The sequence below is a fragment of the Saccostrea echinata genome, unplaced genomic scaffold (genome assembly GCF_033153115.1).
Source record: "Saccostrea echinata isolate AGI-Se365-2 ecotype Australia unplaced genomic scaffold, CSIRO_AGI_Sech_v1 ptg000004l, whole genome shotgun sequence".
Classification (NCBI taxonomy): Eukaryota; Metazoa; Mollusca; class Bivalvia; order Ostreida; family Ostreidae; genus Saccostrea; species Saccostrea echinata.
The window spans coordinates 4,853,036-4,873,943 of record NW_026889753.1 but is presented as its reverse complement, the minus strand read 5'-3'; the positions used below and the strand labels follow the sequence as shown (position 1 = coordinate 4,873,943).

Genomic DNA, 20,908 nt, shown 5'->3' with positions numbered 1-20,908 from the left:
GTTTTTAGATGATTTTCTTTTAAATATAATTCAATTATTTCCACAAAATTTTGTATTTAGGAATAACAAGTTTTGAATGAGTTCCGTATTTTACGAAACTCCTTTCAGTTTCTCTTTTACATGAACGAAAACGATGAGATGTTCAATTTATTGTTATTACAAATGTTTAGGAAATACATCCTTTTAACTTCCCTTGACTATTTTTTTTCTATGATAATTTATTTAGATATAGATTTTTTAAAAGCTCAAATATTTACTATTTCATTGATCTAAAAATACCACCACAGTTGAAGTAATTTTCCATTGAAAAGATTTTTTCAATTCTATCCAGTCAGAATTGACTGGTATATCAAATGAACACTTATATCTGCTTTTTTAAATTATGGTTCTAAATCAAATGATGTTGATTAAATAAATATCTATCTCCATTTATTCAATTTCGAGTCTTAAATTCGTATATTTCTACATTGAAATTGCAAACTTTAAGTCATTTCTATCGCTCTTGGACGTGACGTTACATTACAAAACATGTCGTTCCTATTGCATTTTTCTATCAAAACACTGCCATATTGCAATATCTATTTTTCAAGAAGTATAATATATATTGAAAAAAGGAAAACGGTTATTGAAAGCGAAGATTCTACATTATCTATGATAAACATAATATTAATTTTTGAGAAGAGACCGTTTTTGATGCTTCATGGACTTAGCTCTTGAAATGTCGCAATTATGACAGGAAGTCGCTATGAAATATTTAAATATACAATATTAAAATATTATAATTAAATATTAAAATATTAAAACGAAACATACAATATTTATTACAGAAATTGTTGCACATCCTTCTTCCCATTTACTAAACAGTTCAGTATTATATCCTCGGCACTTTAATCCCATTCTGGGAGCATATCATCTTTAATGGCCCTTCATGAATGGTCATTTTTCTATTCTCTATAAAAGAAAACTTAGGCTATAAAAGACAAATCGAAGCTTAAAGAATTGTATTTTTACAGTTTATAAATTGAACTATACTACTGTCTAAGTGAAGTTCGGTCACGTGATATGAATTTAAATAACAATTGAAAAAGAAATTATTTTCTATTTTTAGGTTAGGGGATTTTCATTTTTTGGAACAAGTATGTTTGCTTCTCAAAAAAATTATTTACCAAGGTATAAGTATTTCTAATATACTGGCGGATTTTCAAAGACATGTATTTATTTCTGTATCCAGTCTTTCGTGCCTTTTTTTATCCTCTATTTGACAATATATCCTCAAATTTCAAATCGAAAGTGGGGTGACACTGAGACAATCACTGAAACAGAGAGTGGCAAAATTTTCAGGCTTACCTGCTCAGTGCTGTGTTCTATAACTCCTATTTTAAAGATAATTTCATCCATTTTTTTCATCCTGTTCCACCGTCTTGTTTTACTATTAGTTAATTTGTGACCGATATAATATCCATGCTTCACTTCACAAATACTGAAGTACGGAAGCCGGTAGGTGCCAGGTAGAAAAAATATTTTATCTGGTGGCCGCTAGGTAAGTTTTCTGGCGGCCGCCAGAAAATTATTTAGCGGCCGCCAGATAAAATATTTTTCTACCTGGCACCTACCGGCTTCCGTATGGAAGTATTACACATACATTTATATATACTTAAAAATGTTGAGAGACCATTGTGAAGTAGACTGGGATGGAAGCTTTGTTTGTACACTGTAATACTGGATTTAAAATGTTATAACCTAACCATATAATATTGCTATGATATGTCAAAAAGTACCTGGAAATCGAACCAACATTATTTCAATTAATGTATATTTTACTTCTCAGGATTTGATATATTTTCTAGTGTAAAAAAAAAAACCTGAATCCTATTGTGTTCTCCACCCTATTGATTTGAACAATTTAGAATCTATAGTAGAATCTACACTATCACAGAAATCTTCTACTTAAGTGTCAACGTTTCTGGCCCCGTGGTTTTAGAGAGAATATTTTAATGGTCCCACTATATTTTTGCCTTTTTTCGATTATCTCCCCTTGGGAGGGGCCATGGCTCTTCATTTGAACAATTTCAACTTTGCCAACTTTGGTTAAAATTTGCCCAGTGGGTATTGAGATGTCAAAAATGTGAAAAGTTTATAGACAGACAGACGGACGGACGGAGGCCGGACAACGGGTGACCAGGAAAACTCACTTGAATTCTCAGCTCAGGTGAGCTAGAAACTTCATCATGGTTATCAGCCTCCGGGTCATAAACTTTAATGAGCTCACTTTTGATCTCAATCTCACTTTTCTATTATTAATTCCTATTGTAAAAGTGAGACTGAGATCAAAAAGTGAGATTTCTAAGTTTTATGGCCCCGGAGCCAGGATTTTTTGTTGCTGATCTTCTTCGTGCTAGAATCAAATTGATAAGAGTATTTTCATCTCCACAGGTAATTCTCATGTTGATGATCATCGTATTTTTCTTTGCCATTTGCTGGGGACCAATTCTTCTGAATAATCTTCTCGTCGCCGCAAACGTCATAAGTGAACTCAACACGGGGTTCCTGAAGCCGATGAGAATGACATTTCACCTGATGTACGTCATACGCTAACAGTTGTGTGAACCCTATTGTATACGGAATAATGTCCAAAAACTTTAAGGACCGCTTGCGGAAGACTTTTTCGAGACGGATTACGAGGAACCAGAGTTTAACAGCAAGCTCATTTCCAAGTAGAAGCTCTACCGTGAGAAATCAATACACCAATTATCAAAATTTAAAAGAGAGATCGGCACTGTAGATAAAACTGTGAGAAATCTCATAATTCCCACAAACGATGGAAATTTTATTGCTGTCATGTCAATGCGTTGATTAAATTTTGTTATAACATTGTTTTTAGACTGTTTTAAAAGTTGTAAAGAAGACAATATTTTCTACTAAATTTTTTTCTTATCGTTTTTACCTGCGATAAAAATTACAAATAAAATTTAATGGTATGGCTTTTTGTGTTTATTTTGTTCTTATGTCACCACGGAAAATGTTACTGTTCCACCTGGTTTTCTTCGCAGGAGTTTGGCGAGGATAATCGTAATATGACAGCGATAATAGTTGTGCTTGCAACATTTAAAACGGCCCCCGTTGCAATAGAAATAGAACATTTGTGCTTGCAATAGCCAAAGTTTCTAGTTTTGTTTTTGTTTAAGGAAAAGTGTCGATCAGAACAGATGAACTGCAAAACAAAGTATAGTCATGAATTAGACTTTGTTTATTACTTAAATTATTTTACAATTTTTCCAAATATTTTAAATATTTTCAAATGGAAATGGATATCCAGTCCAGAAAATGAGACACTCGAACACACACGCTGGGATACTCGCCATTACAAGTGTTGATTCCCCAAGACATGATTCCTGCCAGCTTAAAAACCCCGTCCTTCATACAGACATACGGACCACCAATGTCGCCCTGTGGATTAAGTAGAAAGTTAATTCAGTGACAAGACACACGCACAGATTAATAATTTATTTAAAACTATAACGCAATGTGCCTGAAGTTTAATGGCATCCCAGAAGAAATCTGCTGGCATGGGCAACAGATTTCATGACGTTGTATTGTGACATTTATAGTTCAGAAATTGATAGAAAAAAAAAATAATAAAAACTTACACTACAAGAAGATTTCCCCAATTCAAAGGTACAGAGGTGGGAGTCCAGAATGGTGACGCCATTTATACCGGTCCACTGGTTCACGCACTGGGTGTTCCTTATGTTTGTCACCTGGGCCTCCATCAAAGCGTCGGAATTACTGGGATCACCTAAAAGATCAGAAAAGAGTTCTAGAGGGTGCTACATGTATATCAAAGTGTAATTATATTTTCTGGAGGATATTACATCAAAGTGCAATGTGTTCTCGAGGGTATTTCTTCAGTAAATTCAGTCCAACTTTGCCTTTATTGCATTCATAAAACTCTTCAAGAAAATTTTCTCTGATGGCAAATCTGTTTAATATGCAAACAAAGAATCAATAATCCATTTAAATGAAATACGGATAAATTTGCACTATTTTATTATTTCAGTTTTAGTTTTAAATGTCAGTTTTAATTTAAAGTTTCTTACTATTGGTTATAGACTGTCAACAACGGTTTAGATGCTGCGACATGTGATTGGTCTCGACATTCACGTGACTGAGAGATTTAAATAAAAAACGTATATCCCTGGGAAAAAATCTCCTTTTGAAGTACTCTCGCGTTTCAAAGTTTCAATTCGCCTAGAATTCCTAGCAGACAGCACGCAAGTCTGCCATTAGTCGGTTCCACAATACCAGTAAGAAGTAAACATCCGACAAAAGGACTCTTAAGAAGATTTAGAAAATCAGAAAATTTGCAGAAATGCTTTTCAGATATTTTATTTAATTGGAAGAGAATAAGACAGTACCAAATTTGAAACTTTAAGATAGGTATTACACATTTTGAACTCCATTGACCTCTGCTATTGACCAATCAGAGTGAGCGAATTAAATAGATAATGCAAGACAATATTACAAGTCGGTAATAAATTCAGCATAATTTCAACTCCAAAGCTGAGACAAGCTGCAACGTAGTTATCTAATGTGCAGACATTTCGTTGGGACTAAAACTGGTGTTTTTTTCTGTTAACGATTTAGTTTCAGGTTAGATAAAACAATGTTTTTGATTGGCTCCTGCAATCTTTTATGAGACCAATCAGAGAGCGCATTTCTAACCCCGTCAAGCTCAGTCTATTCGGCCAAGGGTTTATATGGAGCGCAGTAGATCAAAAACCTTTGACCTTGGAAGATAGACGTGATTCGGAGTAATAAAAGTTTGGAAAATATGAAGATTTATTCAGTCCCCCCCCCCCCCCCCAATCATATTCCAGTGGGATGAGGCCCTCGATCGGGGTATGTATTTCTTGGCTGAATAATTCTTCATAAATTATCTCCCTCACGATCATGCAATAAAGGTACATGTATAATATTTGTTTCTGAGAATAAAGGAAAGTGACACCTATGCAGACAATTTTTTCGTGTTATTTTTTAAAAATCTACTCCACTCATTATTGAAACAAATTCCTTTAGATTTATTTTTTTTAAATAAAAGATAATACAGTATATTTTCATTCATTCTGACATTAAGCCCTCTTTTCAACTGCAAGACAACTTTTAGATAAATACCATTATGGATGGTAAATATTTGAAGTCTTACTCCCAGCTGTTTTCCCCCATCCTGTCATCCAGCAGTCTGCGATGTTAGAGAAATCCTCCGTCTTACTGGACGGTAAAGTGGCGAGCTGAATGGATCCGCCCACGAGAAATGGTGTCTGTAGCTCCACTAGGGCTATATCGTTAGGTAATCCTGGTGAACTGCCAGCAAACTGGGGATGCTAAAAAATATTTTTCGTCAACTTGTGGGATACTGAGTCTTTTTTCCTCAGCCAGGAAGGATAACAGTTACTCTTAAAATCATTATTTAATTCAAAAAGTCTCTAAAGGAAGCCTGAAATTGATATCTTTTCGTGCAACAATTTTCTTTTAATGCATTCCAATATCATAAAAGGTTTTTTGAAGTCTTAGAAAAGCATTGTAAAATGTTTTTAGAGAGATTCAATTTCTTGTAATCAAGCCTTAGATACCATCACTTATTATTGTAAGATGAAATTATGTTCTGTGATGTTTTGCAATGATAGAACGAGCTTTTTACAGCATGTATTATGTAACAATCAAAGCAAATAGAAGAACTAAAGTACCGTTTGTGTATAAAAACATGCAATTTTCTCCGAATGTCTGCATAGCTATTCTAATTTATTCTAAAATATATTTGTTGATCAATTTTAAATTAGAAAATACATATCTAGTCCTTTTATTTGTATTTCCTGAAAAAAAATTCTGAGATTTGGTAATTTTCCCTTTATATGATTAACTTCAATGATGAACTTTAAAGAGTTACCATGGGTATATACCAATTATTTTGTGAATTCAGAGATATTTTTTGTGAACATTTTTAATTACTCAACTGCTGATTTCCATAACCTGAGGATCGGACTACCTTAAATTATTATATTTTTACTTATATACAAAGAAATTAGAGAGATGAATCGCAGAAATGTCCTCACGCACAATTTACATTTTGGGCTAAAAACTGAAAGGATAGATTAGTGATGTGAGATACCAGGCTTCTTTCAACATTAAATACTTTGTAGTTTGAAAACGAACTATTCGTGCAAACACAGTCGATCACTTTTCATCAGCTTACCATGCAACTCAAGGACGGATGATTTATTTCCCTTTAAAATAAAAACTTTTATTGAATTCCCTAGTTTCCACTTTTAGAAGCATATATCGTGCTTACTCTTAAACATAAATATACATGTATATACATTGTATCCTATTATCTAATTTTACCGGCATATTCCTGCTATTTACAGATTTTTTATGATGAAGAATTCATTCATGATTCCAAGAAAATCTTGTACGAGTATTTACAGACTTGATATACAATGAATGATAGGCTTGATTACTCACCACAGTAGCTTTAGAAATCCCCGAGGTCATCCCACCTTCTGAAATTTTGGACATTCCAGCCGCTACTCTTAGAGACGACACGCTAAAAAGAGGCTGGTATAAATAAGGGGTAAATATTGTGTGACTTTGTAAATGCAAATAAATTGAAGCCACCAATTTTAAAGAAATCAGAATGATAAATACAAATAAGTTGAATTCACGGTCTTAAACACCCAGATCGAAATACATGTAGATCTATTATTTAAAAAAAAAAAACCCAGAAAGTCATATTTCGGGAGTATGAAATTACAAAGAAATGTAAGCCAATGATGACAAACATTTGGAATTAAATTGCTTCAAAACCTATGTGATCGTCTGCCTAAATTAGGCATTGAAGTATAACTTCCATAATTGTAGTTTCAAACATAATACACGATATACATGTATAAATTTCATTAATAAATAATGATATCAACGAAATAAATTGTGCATAGGTAATATTAAAAAACCCTTACCTTAGACCAGATACACACTGTGCTGCAGTGAGTACCACATTCTGCCGGATCAGGGTGCCTCCACAGATGTGTCTCCAGGAATCCCCGTAGTAGAACTGTAGAGACACCTGCCACGGCCATTCTCCAGCGTCAGCTGTTTGTCCACCCACCACACGGGAACCGGAAGTCTCCAAGAAATACTTTAAAAGATATTTTTCAAGACATGCCTTAAACTTAAGTGATTTGTTATTCAAAAGTTCAGAGAACCATTCACACCAAAATTAAAACAAGCAGTCCACGGGTAAAAAATACAAATTCCTTTCAATAAAGTCGGAGGGATCATTTAGACAATTCTTAAAACATTTTTACAACTACCTCTTCTTTGTTCGGCCTGCATTCAATGGTGGAAAGATGGACAACTGAAAATATTATTCTGATTTATGATATATATTACATGGTGCTACTACACAGAGAAAAAAATGCATTTTATCATGATTTCATGATTTTAACTTAGGAGTACTAAGCCTAAGCATGTAACTGTGCGTTTAAGAAAAGAAAAAAAAACAAAATATGAAATAAGGTATTATAATAAAACATTTACATTTTAATTATATTTGAGTACTTTATTATGGAATTGATAAGAATGATTTAAAGTATCAAACTTACAAAAAAGAAAAACGGAAGCCAAAAATATCCACATCATGGCCGGTGTGGTTCCAAACCAAACAAGGACTTCCCTCAGTTAATAAATTATTCAGTTTTGTATTAGACATATCATAAAAAGATTCTTAGTGATATTTTAAGAAAGGTAAAAGTGAGTATCCACGACGTTCAGGCGGTGTTTCTCACGCAATTCTCAACATGAACTGTGTCAAGGAGATTCAATTTAAATCGATAATTCACTTAAATGTTGTACCTATTAAGAAATAATACTGATTTAAAATGGGACACTCTAAGAAAAAAATTAAAAGTATGTTATGGTCAAGAAAATTGCATGTAAATGTAAGAAGAATAGCTTACACAAAACTTGAATTGTTGTTATTTTAATTTCGTAATAACTATGTATTTTGTGTAATTAAATCCATTTACAAAAATTTAGATTCTACCGTTGAAATACTTTTCGATTTTTAACCCTCCTCCTTCCCCCAAATAATTTATCTTTAAAAATCTCAAAATAATAAGAACTTGTCTAGTTAATTTTTAATTTTCGATATTTAAATGCTATAAATAACGAGTCGTAAATTTTTCAATACTGAAGACGCAATGTAGGAGAAATTGTCTTCAAGTACCTTAATTTATAACTTTTATTTTAAGAAATCGTGTAAATCACTAACACGATAAAGAATGCTGGGGATATATATAATCTGGTACACCGAAGCTCATCAGTATCCTCACCACACAAGACCACGCCGTTCTGAAGATGAAGGTTGCAGTGTTACTTTGCCTCTTTGGGTTGTCGGGTAATCTTATTTTTAAATCTTAGCAAAACTTTATCAAATAGCAATGTCATGTTGTAAAGCAATATAAAAACTAGAAAAAAAATCTTCATGTATTGTAACAGTCCATAGACGTCGGAAGCAAATAAAAAAAAGGGGGGGGTTAAACCAACAACAGAAAAAAAAAACGTTTGAAGGACTATAAGCCCCAATTTTCAATGCCTATATTAGGTCTATCTTGGCAAATAAAAATGGGGGTGGGGGTCCCGACGCGTATAGAGTCAGTAACAACTTTTACATTTTATTTTTTAAGATAAATTATGTAGAGTGAAACTTCACACTTATGAAGAGTTAGACTTTCCCCGGACGCAATGCTCTTGAGTAAGACTTCCCCCGGATATCATGCTCTAGAGTAAGACTTTAGTTACCTCTTGCGGAAAACTGGATCTACAGCTGGAGAACATCCAGGGAAGTCTCACTTTAGAGCCACAGTTCTCGGGGAGGGGGAACTTACTTTACTCCTAATTCCACCTCACTCTGCAGCGAGACTTCCGGGGGGAGCCTCACTAGCAAGGGGGGGGGGTGTCGCCTTACAACACAGGGACAAACTTCTCCACCAAAAATGAAGAAACTTTATGAGAGAACTCAAACTATTACAAGACAAAGAAAACATTCAAATATAAAATCATAAAAATGGATAAGACAGTTCAACTTTAAAGTAATACTTGTAATAAATTAAGAATATTTTATGATTTTATTCATATCATTGTCAAAGTTGCTGTACCAATGATCAGACAACCAGCAAGGGAGATCCTAGGGTCACTGAACCGAATTTCACACCCAATGGACGAGGTAACTTTATGATAAAAAATAGTAAATAAATTATGATATCATTTGTGATAAAACTAGCATTATTTTGCTGATTTAATCTTGATGACCATTACTACTGTCCTAAACCTAATGTAGATTAGTCTAGGGGTAAACTTGAAAAAAAAAAATTCAAAAACTAACTAACAAGCTACTAGTATTTAATAATTAATATTTAATAGCTTACTGATCTGTGGAATTCAACGGCTTTTAATACATGTACATAAACGAATCCATGGCTTAATTTGAATTCTTTACTTAACAGCAAGAAACGCGCATTGTCGGTGGTCAGACCGCCAGTACGGGGGAGTGGCCATGGCAGGTGTCTCTTCAGATCGGGACCTCTCACATCTGTGGCGGATCCTTGATTTCTGCCAACCGAGTCTTAACGGCTGCCCACTGTGTCGAAGCATACAGGTTTCATACTTCCACTCGTTTCAAAACTTATTTTCTATTCTTTCATTAGAAATCTTAACAGTATTACAACTGTCCTTTTTTCGTAATGTAGCAACAGACCGACAACATACGTAGTGGAGGCTGGTATCACACGAGTCAGTGAAAACGGAGAAAGAAGAACCGTGTCAAGAGTCAACTTGGTGAGAATAATATTCACAGTCTCAGTCATAGCCAAAAGAAATAATATTCACAGTCTCAGTAATAGCCAAAAGAAATAATATTCACAGTCTCAGTCATAGCCAAAAGAAATAATATTCACAATCTCAGTCATAGCCAAAAGAAATAATATTCACAGTCTCAGTAAAAGCCGAAAGAAGGCATTGACATCTTTATTCATGTTCAAGCACGCTAAAAATATACTGACAGCTCGCTTCAACAGAAGCTGGAAATACTTGTACACCTGTAATTTAGTTGTCAAGTTCAAATACATATAGTGCACGCATAAGCTGCATAACTGTAGCGTTAATGCTGATTTGGTTTTAATTTTTTGTCTTTGACCATAACAGATAAAAAATTACATAATGTAAAACCATAACATTACAGTTCTGCAGCTATACATGTATATATATGAAACTTCGATTTGGAAGTTTAAAAGAGTTAAAAAGTAAGCTGATGCTAGTACAACAATCTGTCCTCACATTTCAGCATCCTCAATACAGTGGATCGAGTGCCGGTTACCCGAATGACATTGCGGTTCTGGAGCTGAGTTCAGCTTTTCCTCTTGGTTCCAATATCGCCTTAGCGACCCTGCCCTCAAGCAATGAGGACTTCCTTAGCGAGCCTCAAAACTGTTGGATGACCGGCTGGGGCCGAACTAATGTCGGAAGTAAGATTTTGACTTGTATTGAATTCATTAAACTTACATTGAAACCCTTTCTAAAGGAATGTATATAAATTTTCCTTTACTGAAAATCAAAATGAAATAGCATTCAAAACGTAATAAATAAATGATAATCTGCCTTTACTTAACAATATTTATTGGTAAGACACATGTTAGAAAAGATTAAGACTTAAGAATAGACTTGAAGACTATTCCTTTAAAATTCCAGCATCTGGATCAACATCTAATTCTCTGATGGAAGCACAGATTAGAAACATCGGAAATACCGAATGTGCAAATAGATGGAGTGGAATCAACGGAGCCAGCATTTTCAATAGCCACATCTGTCTGTATGAAGAGGGGAAATCAGCTTGCAGTGTAAGTAATTAACAAATTGTGAGATATTTAAAACTAAACAGTTTATTATTTTTTTTCAAAAATCATAATTAATTTTGTACTTAATCTGCAATAGTGAAGCCAATGAGAGAAAAAAAAAATAAAGTAGAAATACTTAAGCATTAACTCTCTTTAAGATGATTTTTAAAATACTTGTGCAGGGTGACAGTGGTGGACCTTATGTGTGCGAGAAGAACGGAGAATGGAGACTTGCCGGAGTGACGTCATGGGGAATCAGCACGTGTTCGGGTAGCTATCCTAGTGTGTATACCCGGGTGTCTAGTTACCGCAGCTGGATCTCTAACTATTTGTAAACTTGTCGGAGTCACTTTGCAGACAAAATAAAAAAGCATGAAACATTTTCAGTGTTTGTTTAGACAGATGCAGGTGTACTTATACTAACACTGAGGTCTTACAGATTTATGTCATCATCGAGACTTCTAGGTGAAAACTATTTAAAATGACTGGTCTGTGTTGAACTCACAAGAACCTCAAAATATAGTTTGAATGGCACCTGTGGACACCACAAAGAGTATACTATTTTGCAATCATAGCTTGAAAAGATTACCAATGTAACTCCTAATTCTTAAAGAGAAGAAAAATACCATAATTACTGTAATAACTGTACTGCTTAGTTCTTACTTGATCATTATTAATTTCACTTACATAACATGTTCATGTAATGTCTTAATTATTCAGCAAAATTTTTTGTTGTACTGTTGCAACAATTCCGTCCACAGTTAAATTATATCATTGATGGAGACAGCAAGAATTCAGTTCACCAAGAGCCTATATGTGTATTTCCCGAGGCAAGGTCAATGCCACCCAAACTTCCATTGCGCACCTTACCTGCACTGCTTGCTTGCATCACGAGTTAACTGGTCCATCATTTTTTTGTATCAGTATATTTTATTGCAGGAGTCAGCAAGACTCCAGTTCCCCAAGAGCAACCTTCGCCTGAAGTCTTGCAGACTCTTGGCCCTGGAATGGTATACTTTAATTGTATATTTAAAAACAATGAAGCATCTATTGACTATCTAATTTTTAAATTAATGTATTTACACTACCAATCACATTGATTAGTGTGAGTTAAGCTATGCATTATTGTGATTGAGAGAACAAATCAGGAAAAACTAGCCTTCCGCTGACAACGCATTGATACTAACATACATATCAGACTTCAGAGTCGCAAGATCTATCTCTGGACCAAGGTTGATTATGGAATCTTACAGGAAAGCATGTCCTCATTCAGAGATGTCTTCACTGCCAACTGCAACAAATCTCAGTCAATAGACGATATATGGAAGTCATTCAAAGACGGATGTCTTGGTGTGATGGAAAGATGTGTACCCTCGAAGATAACTTCACAGTGTTTTAACCAGCCCTGGATTACACGTGATCTAAATCGTCTATCGAGGAGAAAAAAAAACCTACCTTCAAAAAGTACAGACAAACACATTCAACAAAACACCAAACCGCCCACAAAAACTGAAGAATGCAGTTCATGTTCAGTGTAAGGAGAGCTATAACCGGTATGTTAATGACATAGTCATGGAGAACAACATAACCAAAGCGCCTATGGAGCTTCATAAAAAAGCAAACGGACTGATGCATCAGGTGTGGCTCCACTCAAGAGGAACTACATTGTGTACAGTGACATACAGACGAAAGCCGATATCCTTACCTACCAATTTACATCTTTCTTTACGTCGGAGAATCCTGCTGAACAACTGCCAAATATGGGATCAAGCCCTCACCCAACCATACCCAGCATCACTATCTACCAACGTGGGGTTAAAAAATTAGTCCAGAGTTTGAATCCCCATAAGGCTACAGACCCAGATGAGGTATCTGCCAAACTGCTTAAGGAAACTGCAACCCAGATATCACCAGCTTAAACCCTACCTTTTCAAATATCTCTGGACTAGGGCAAGGTTCCCCAGGACCGGAAATCAGCACATATTACATCACTGATTAAGAAAGGGGACCGAAGTGAACCAGTCAACTACAGACCTGTCTCCCTTACCTCCGTTTGCAGTAAAGTCATGGAACATATCGTCCACAGCCATGTGATTGGACACCTCGATAGGAATAATATACTGACGGATTCTTAACATGGTTTCAGGAAACGTCGTTCCATAGAAACCCAGCTCATTTTATCCATCAGTGACTTAGCTAGGAGTTTGGATATAGGGGAACAAGTAGACTGTACTTTTGGATTTTTCCAAGGCCTTAGAAAAGGTTCCGCACCAACGGCTTCTGTTGAAACTTAACCATTATGGCATTAGAAACAAAACGCATGACTGGATCACAAGCTTTCTCAATCGCACTCGTGTGCTGGAACTGATGGCAAGTAATCATCTGCAACATCAGTCTCTTCAGGCGTCCCACAAGGAGCTGTCTTGGCCCATTATTGTTCATAGTCCTCATAAACGACACGCTCTCAACAGTGACATCAACAAGCAGACTTTTCGCAGACGACTGCTTTCTGTATCGAAGAATAAGTAAAAAAAGAACAAAGAAATGCTACAGAAAGACTTGAACCATCTACAGCATTAAGAGGACCGTTGGCTAATGAGGTTTAACTCGGACAAATATGAGGTAACCAATAGAAGATCTTCACTACTAGCCAGTTATTCTATCCAGGGCCAAGTCCTCAACACCGTTGACTCTGTAAAGTACCTTGGAGTGACATTACAGAATATTTTAGCTGGGATGCACATGTAGATAAAATCACAAAGAAAGCTAAATTAATTCAACCCTGGCTTTCTTCGGAAGAAACATCAGTCGATGCCCAAAAACCATCAAGGCACTAGTGAGACCAACTCGGGAGTACGCCGCTAGCGTTTGGAGCCCAGCATCTAAATACAACATCAATTAGCTTGAGGCAGTACAACGGAGAGTAGCAAGATTTGCCACTGGAAACTCCACACACAAGGACCACAATGTACCACTCTTCGTTTTCCCCTAAGCGATAAGGATTTGGAACCCGCTTCCAGGGGAGATAGTGGAGGCCAAGACACTGGACAGCTTTAAGTCCCAGCTATCCAGCTTTGTCACTCACTGAACAAAAGCATGTTTTAATCCTGTTTTTAAAGGGTTTTACTTGCAATGTGTATAGACGCTCACCCCTACACATGGAAAGTAAGTGCGAAAATACTTAACTGGTTTCAGCATAACCTGGTTAATCTGGCACTTGTTCCACTTTTATTATAATACATGTTATAGTTTTATGGGCCTTTTTACATGTTCTGTCCTCTTCTGGTTGCCTTTTGCGTGAAAGTCTCCCAGCCATTTTTCTGAATTAGGATTTTTTAACTAACATTTTCGTCATTTACAATAAATGAGAAGTGGACTTTTACTAGATGTATGGGTCACTATTGATTCCAATGAAGGTTAATGTATTATATTTACATTTGCTGTGATATTCTACTAAGCCAACAGTGAAACTGATTTGAAAGTAATTTTTGTGTATACTCACGCGTAGAAATATACACGGTGAAACTCGCGCTAAAGTGACGTCACAATGAGACTACAGAGACGTAAATAAAAATGTAACGATGTAGGGCAGCAAGAAATTCAAATATTGAGTATATTATTGGTGTCTTTAAACTTGTAAAATGTAAAAATAAAGAATGTTTTTCAGTTTAGTGTGAATTATTGGTGTGTAAATCACACAGACTTGCACGAAGGAATATTTTACATGAAGCGCGCATGAAATATGCCTACGTGACAAGTCTGTGTGATTTACACACCAATAACTCACACAAAACTGAAAATATGTCACTCGTGAAATTAGTTATATCAAGGACTTTTTGAGAGGTATATTTTAGATAAGTACTCGTATAGCATGACTCAAAATCGCAAAGAAAATTGGGGGGGGGGGGTTCAGTGTGCATCCTACCGAGATAGGGTACAATTAAGTTGACCTTTTTGCACTTAAATTGTAATCTTGTGGACAATCACTTTAATCTTTGTCATATTTTATCAGAGTTAATTTTTGCAATAAATATAATCTTATTTTACGTAAAATAGTTTGAATGATATTTATCATTGAGCAAATCATGCAAATAACTGCGCATAAATTATTGTGTGACCTTTTTGCACTAAAAAAGTATCGTATTTTGGGTATAAAATATCTAAATAGGCAATAAAATATTCTCTTGTATCAAACTTTTTATGACTTAAGTGCTGATCGGTTGGAAGTATCGTGCTTTTTAAGATAATGAAAGAAAAAGTTGGGGCCAGTGATGTAAATTTTGAGATATTGGTCAAAATTTGCGATTTTCAGGCAAAAAACGGTGTAAATTTTATCTTGACTTCTTTAATATATCTTTATTTCTTGGCAAAGTCTGTTGGGTGAATGTGTAAAATTTATTCTAAAAATATATTAAATTGAGACCTATATTTAATATTCATAGCATATTATAACGGAAAATATTCTCTATGTAAAAATATGTGGGGCTAAACTTACAAGACGTTAAATTTAACAAATGTGGAGATTTTAAGACTTTTCTATTAAATATCCTTCCACCACAAAAAATAGTCCCTCATAAATCTTGCTTCTTTATGAATTTCTGAGCAGTTTTTTCATTGAATGTTGAATAATTTGCATTGTTTAATTTAAATATGCTATAAAAATTGAATTGTAATAAATAGTTTTGAACTCAAAGGTTCTGACTGAACTTTTCTATACAGCTGACGAGTGACATACCATAAATATCGCTTATGTATTTTCGTGAGTTTTTTTGGCTGGGAGACGACTGTTGTGTAATACTTTCATAATTTTCATTTAATTCTTGTCAAGAAGTCAAAAAACTTCCACTGGTGCCTGTAAGTCTCCATGCCAATATTTTTTGTATTTAGTATAGTACACGTGATTTGCATTTTCACAATAAATCGAAAATTTTTACAACTTAACATGCTTTTTTTCTGCTATTAATTCAATGGGGAAAAACAGAACTGAAATGTCACCCTGGATTAATGGTGAGAATTTGAAAATAAATGACTTGAAGCTAAGAGGGGGATTTTATTAAGATTTAAACTTCGTGAGATCCCATATTTTCATATTCTATTTTTAGCTCTGTTGGTCAGAGACCAGAAGAGCTTATGCAATAGTAAGGTGGCCGTCATCTGTCTGTAAACAATTCTTCAAAATGCTACTCTACCTACACAGTTATACCAATATAACTTGGTGCACAAGCTTATATGTATCTTTTAAGACTTTAGTTACTGATACTTTTTGCACAATTATGTACTGGTTAAACAATAAAACACAAAACTTAAGATCACATGTATTTTCAGATAATAAAACGAAATTGACATAGTACAGTTTATCTACAGTTGTATTTTCAGAATATCCTACTGTTTAGTCGAGCATGCGTATTCCAGTAAAAAAGACTAACGTAGTTGATAGCGCTCGAGAGCTCTAGCAACAAGTACCCCTAAGCATTTCGTAATTAATAAATGAATACCCATTAATTATAATACGTGTAATAATTTAATGACATTCTTACATGTACATGTAATATGTCCACGTCTGGTTGCCTTTTTGGCTTGAAAGTTTCTCCAATCATTTTGATTGTGTTGTTGTAAAAGAATTTTAGTTTTGGTTTGAATAATTGTAGATAAAAAGATCAGCAACGATTTAAACTTACAATTGATAAATATCTCAGCTAAATCAAAACAGAGCAGGACATTTAAATATTCCCCTTTATTTCTTAGGAAAGCGATTGCCGTTAATCTATCGATTAATTTTTAACTAGTTATAAACATTCTTTAAAGCCATCCGTATGAAGTATTCTTGTAAGAAGTGGACACCTTTATCAAAGTAAGATACTGACCAATGATATGATATTTTACATACTTTCACCCATTTGATACTGGTCATCAGATTTTGGAACGCAATTTGCAATTCAAAGTGAACTGCATTTTAGAACGTTGATAAGAATACTTACTTCAGATAAAGTATAAATATACACAGCAAAATTCTTTTTTTTTCCCTTTGTTAATAAAGGGATTAAAGATTGCAACCATTGCAGAAAAAATACATATTCCGCTTACGCAGGTTACAGGTATGTATTTTTTCCTGAAATGTCTCAGCCGTACCGTTAATCCCCTCATCAACAAAATCTAACCATTAATTTTTTGAATATTATTTTTATGATTTTATTTTACACTTTACACGAGTTAGTCGTGTCCATTTTGAATATGTACAAGTGTTGTAACATTTATTGGGGGTCATCAAATGAATTGGTTCTCGATATTTAAAAAGATAAGAATTTATAACTCAATTTAAATCTCCATCATTGGTTTATAAGTTGCATTATTTGTCATTTTGATCATTGCTTTTGACTCCGACCTTTAAGGTTTTTTATTCTTGAAAAGGAAAATAAAAGTTATTACTGAATATAAAAAAAAAAATCAATCAATTAATTGTATGGATACACAAACATGCAATATATTGCTGTAACACAATACACCTACATGTACTTGTATTTTACACGTAATTAATGATCATGAGAGAGAGAAAGATAGAGGGAGAAAGAGAGAGAGAGAGAGAGGGAGAGAGAGAGATGTGGCTATTTTTCATGACCATTGAGGACCGTTAAATACTATATATGGGCTCCTTAAGATGACCATTAAGTTGTGAAACACATCATATGTTCGGGGGTAAAATAGTATATAAATGCTTGACCAGTCATTTACAGGACGACAAGGCATCTACAAGATGAAGGTACTTGTTCTCGTTGTAGTCTTAGGCCTAGTCTGTAAGTATTCAAGATCACGTTGTTCTTTTCTAAATTGTAACGTTAAGATATTTCCTATTTGAAATTAATTATAAGTGATAATTTTGCTTGCAAAGAGAGAAAATTGCACGAATTCAACTTACAGCTCAAAAATAATATTTACTATGAAAAAGAAAGAAAAATAAATAAATATCTTTTTTCCTCATATGCTTAGATATCTTTAGATAAATGAAAAGTGCTCAGAGATTTTTTTTCTATTCTAGGCGCGGCTACAAAGCCAACCATTTACCAGCCTGCAAAAGAAATACTTCGTGGCATGGCTTTGAAACCAGAAGTTAGTATATTTATGTACCTTTTCAAAATTTTGATATAAATTCAAATCATTTTTATTATTTTTTTATTTATTTTGAAATAGTCCAAACAGCATCGTTTTAAACTAACAGTATATATTCTCATCAATTCAATATTTTTTTATTCATCCCCCAAAAAGTAAAAGGAACATAATAAGTGTTCATTATTTAATTATACAGAGTATTTTAGTTTTGGATTACAACTCTAAATTCTCAATTTATCAAATTTTTCAACATTGTCATCTCCTCTTTCTCTATGAGTGTAACATATCAATAAACTCACACATGGTAGGATTTCTTTATTCATGTTTCGCTGAAGGAGTAATGGTACACATACAAATAATAAAACTTTGTGCTATTTTTCGATTGACATTGTAAACATTAATAGAATCTTCAAAGCAGTAGCAATGATATTTACATGCTCACATTTTAGTTTCCGGACGACCTCCATCGTATTGTAAACGGACAGGAGGCTTCCCCCGGGGAGTGGCCGTGGCAGGTGTCCCTCCAGTACCGTCAGTTCTCGTTCATGCAGTTCTCTCACATTTGTGGAGGATCCCTCATCAGACCAAACTGGGTTCTGACCGCTGCCCACTGTGTCGAGTATGCATGATGACTCCCATTTGTTTTGTTTTTTATTCTCATTTTTGTACGCATTATTTGCTATTGTTTTGAAAATTGATTCGAAAATAACAATTCGGTTTTTTAAAGAATGGAGTTTATTTTTTTAAATATGGAATTATCTTCTTTTGAATACCACAGTCTATATAAACAATTTTGCAATATGAGATTTCAAGTCCTAGGAATTTCCTAAAAACTTTGACTTATGCATGGTAAAAGTTCAATACAATACAAATTGTCACTGAAATTATCAAAATGAAATGAAATATGTATTCTGTACGGTACTGTTAATTACAGTGGAATGTCACGTTCAAACTTGCGCATTGAAGCTGGAATCGACAAAGTTTCTGAAAATGGTGCTACCAGATCCATCAGCAGAGTCATAATGGTACAAATTCTTCTCGCGCATGCGCAGATCACCTTATTTATTATTTGGTCGAAGGAAACATTTCTGCACCCACCGAAAGTCCTTAAATACATAGAATTATTTTCATTTTTAAGAATTTTAAATATATAAACGTAATTTTGAAAAGCCTCATTACAGCATCCCCAGTACTCTTCCTCCAGTGGGGGTTACCCTAACGACATAGCCTTGTTGGAACTCTCTTCATCCTTCACTGTTGGCGGGGATATCCAGCTTGCCAATCTACCTACAAATGCTAATGAAGATTTCACCTACATTGCTGATTGCTTTATCACAGGCTGGGGAAGAACTTCAGGAGGTATGTTGGAATGTGAATATTTGTATGCGTAATAACACTTTAACCTTTTTTTTTTAAATGACATAATCAGTCTTCCCAGTAGTCAATGGACAGATTTTCAGGATCATGGAAAGGTTTACAGATTTTAAGGAAACAAATATAATTACGATAGCTTACTGTTACTACCTTGGTTTACAATACCCTGCTTTTAAATTTCGATACTTTGGAGTAAAATGCATTTGAATAACTATGATACTTTACCATAAAATTTAATATTAATAAATGAAAATATATGTAGTATAAAAGGTTTGAATATATCAGTACAAGTAATAATTTCATTTGAAAACGGAGAAATAAGAAGTAAATGTCAATGTACGAATACTATCATTTTCATTGAAATGCTTCTATTATTTATGTAAGAACGAAGTAGTTGAAGTAATACAGTCAATATTGTAGACATTTGAAATATTGTAGTTAGGTGAAGCCAACTAAATTCTACTGTTATTTTGCTGTCATACTTTCGCTTTTTCATTCATTTAACTCAATTTTTTTAGCAACTGAAGATTTAATTTCATGTATTTGCTTATGAATGATGTCATGTCTAACCCGTTTTTTTTTTTAATTTTAGGTGGATCTGTCTCTGATATCCTTATGGAGGCCCAAATGACAAATATCGCAAATACTGAATGTGCGAACCTCTGGTCAAACGTCAATGGTGCCGCCATTTTTGACTCCCACATCTGTCCATACGAATCCAACAAATCTGCCTGCAATGTAAGTATAGAAGTTACAGCGTGATCTTGTATGCATTGGCGTCGTCATGATTATTTTTATGCATTTTAGGGAGACAGTGGTGGTCCCTATGTTTGCAAAAAGAATGGTGATTATATGTTGGCTGGAGTGACGTCGTGGGGCATTAGCACGTGCGATGGATCGTACCCGAGTGTTTACACCAGGGTGTCCAAGTATTTGGACTGGATGGCAAACTACATCTAAATCTTGTTTCTTACATTGTTGATTAAAATTTGAATTTAACTGCAAGCCTTAATTTCTCAAATTGTGTAGCTTCATACTAAACCACCGCTGAAATATGGCTGAAATTATGCGGACTCGGCGTTAAACAATGACAATCAATCAATCGATCAATCAAACTAAACCTGAACACTCTAAAAGCGTTATGATGATTTTAACATATGTCAATGATTATTAGAAAATACATTGTCGCTGGAAATGAAAAAATAAGATACATATACTTTTAACAAAAGAGAGGGTTGCAGTAAAAAATTCCTGTCATATAACTTTTGTAAAGAATTCCATATGTAAAACAAAATGTTCCCAGGTAGACTGAAGCACGAGGGGTTATCAAAAAGTTCGTGGACTGATGCGATAAAATTAATACTATGTAGTTTATGTTTACAAAATTTGTAAGGAACATTAAACAACAAAAGTTTAAGAAGTGTGGAAAAATTTTAGCTTGATGCGTTGACAATTTGCCAAATTATTATAAAATAAAAAAGGCA

General features: G+C 34.3%; 2 protein-coding genes across 2 annotated transcripts; one reads left to right on the top strand and one right to left on the bottom strand.

The window, feature by feature from the left end:
• Positions 1-3,283: 3,283 nt before the first annotated feature.
• LOC133179270 (fibrinolytic enzyme, isozyme C-like) lies at positions 3,284-7,692 on the bottom strand. Its single transcript, XM_061314058.1, has 7 exons — positions 7,659-7,692; positions 7,368-7,411; positions 7,014-7,192; positions 6,520-6,601; positions 5,204-5,381; positions 3,648-3,796; positions 3,284-3,447 (listed from the first exon to the last, which is right to left on the bottom strand). Exons 1-7 carry the CDS (start codon positions 7,690-7,692, stop codon positions 3,295-3,297), a joined length of 819 nt encoding a protein of 272 aa, XP_061170042.1. The 3' UTR covers positions 3,284-3,294.
• Positions 7,693-8,391: 699 nt separating this feature from the next.
• On the top strand, positions 8,392-20,384 carry LOC133179269 (transmembrane protease serine 9-like). The gene is made up of 14 exons (XM_061314057.1): positions 8,392-8,452; positions 9,204-9,280; positions 9,561-9,712; positions 9,804-9,891; positions 10,397-10,577; positions 10,801-10,949; positions 11,129-11,277; positions 13,093-13,175; positions 17,980-18,050; positions 18,500-18,669; positions 18,985-19,075; positions 19,232-19,409; positions 20,017-20,162; positions 20,232-20,384. Exons 1-14 carry the CDS (start codon positions 8,413-8,415, stop codon positions 20,382-20,384), a joined length of 1,728 nt encoding a protein of 575 aa, XP_061170041.1. The 5' UTR covers positions 8,392-8,412.
• Positions 20,385-20,908: the final 524 nt, after the last annotated feature.

Bases quoted from the DNA above. Each gene is read 5' to 3' on its own strand.
- LOC133179270 (XM_061314058.1), bottom strand. From the start codon at position 7,692: ATGTGGATATTTTTGGCTTCCGTTTTTCTTTTTT. The intron at 7,412-7,658 runs GTAAGTTTGATA...TAATATTTTCAG, and splicing joins GGCTTCCGTTTTTCTTTTTT to TTGTCCATCTTTCCACCATT. The intron at 3,797-5,203 runs GTAAGACTTCAA...CTGATCTTTTAG, and splicing joins ATGGGGGAAAACAGCTGGGA to GTGATCCCAGTAATTCCGAC.
- LOC133179269 (XM_061314057.1), top strand. From the start codon at position 8,413: ATGAAGGTTGCAGTGTTACTTTGCCTCTTTGGGTTGTCGG. The intron at 9,892-10,396 runs GTGAGAATAATA...CTCACATTTCAG, and splicing joins CCGTGTCAAGAGTCAACTTG to CATCCTCAATACAGTGGATC. The intron at 18,051-18,499 runs GTTAGTATATTT...CTCACATTTTAG, and splicing joins GCATGGCTTTGAAACCAGAA to TTTCCGGACGACCTCCATCG.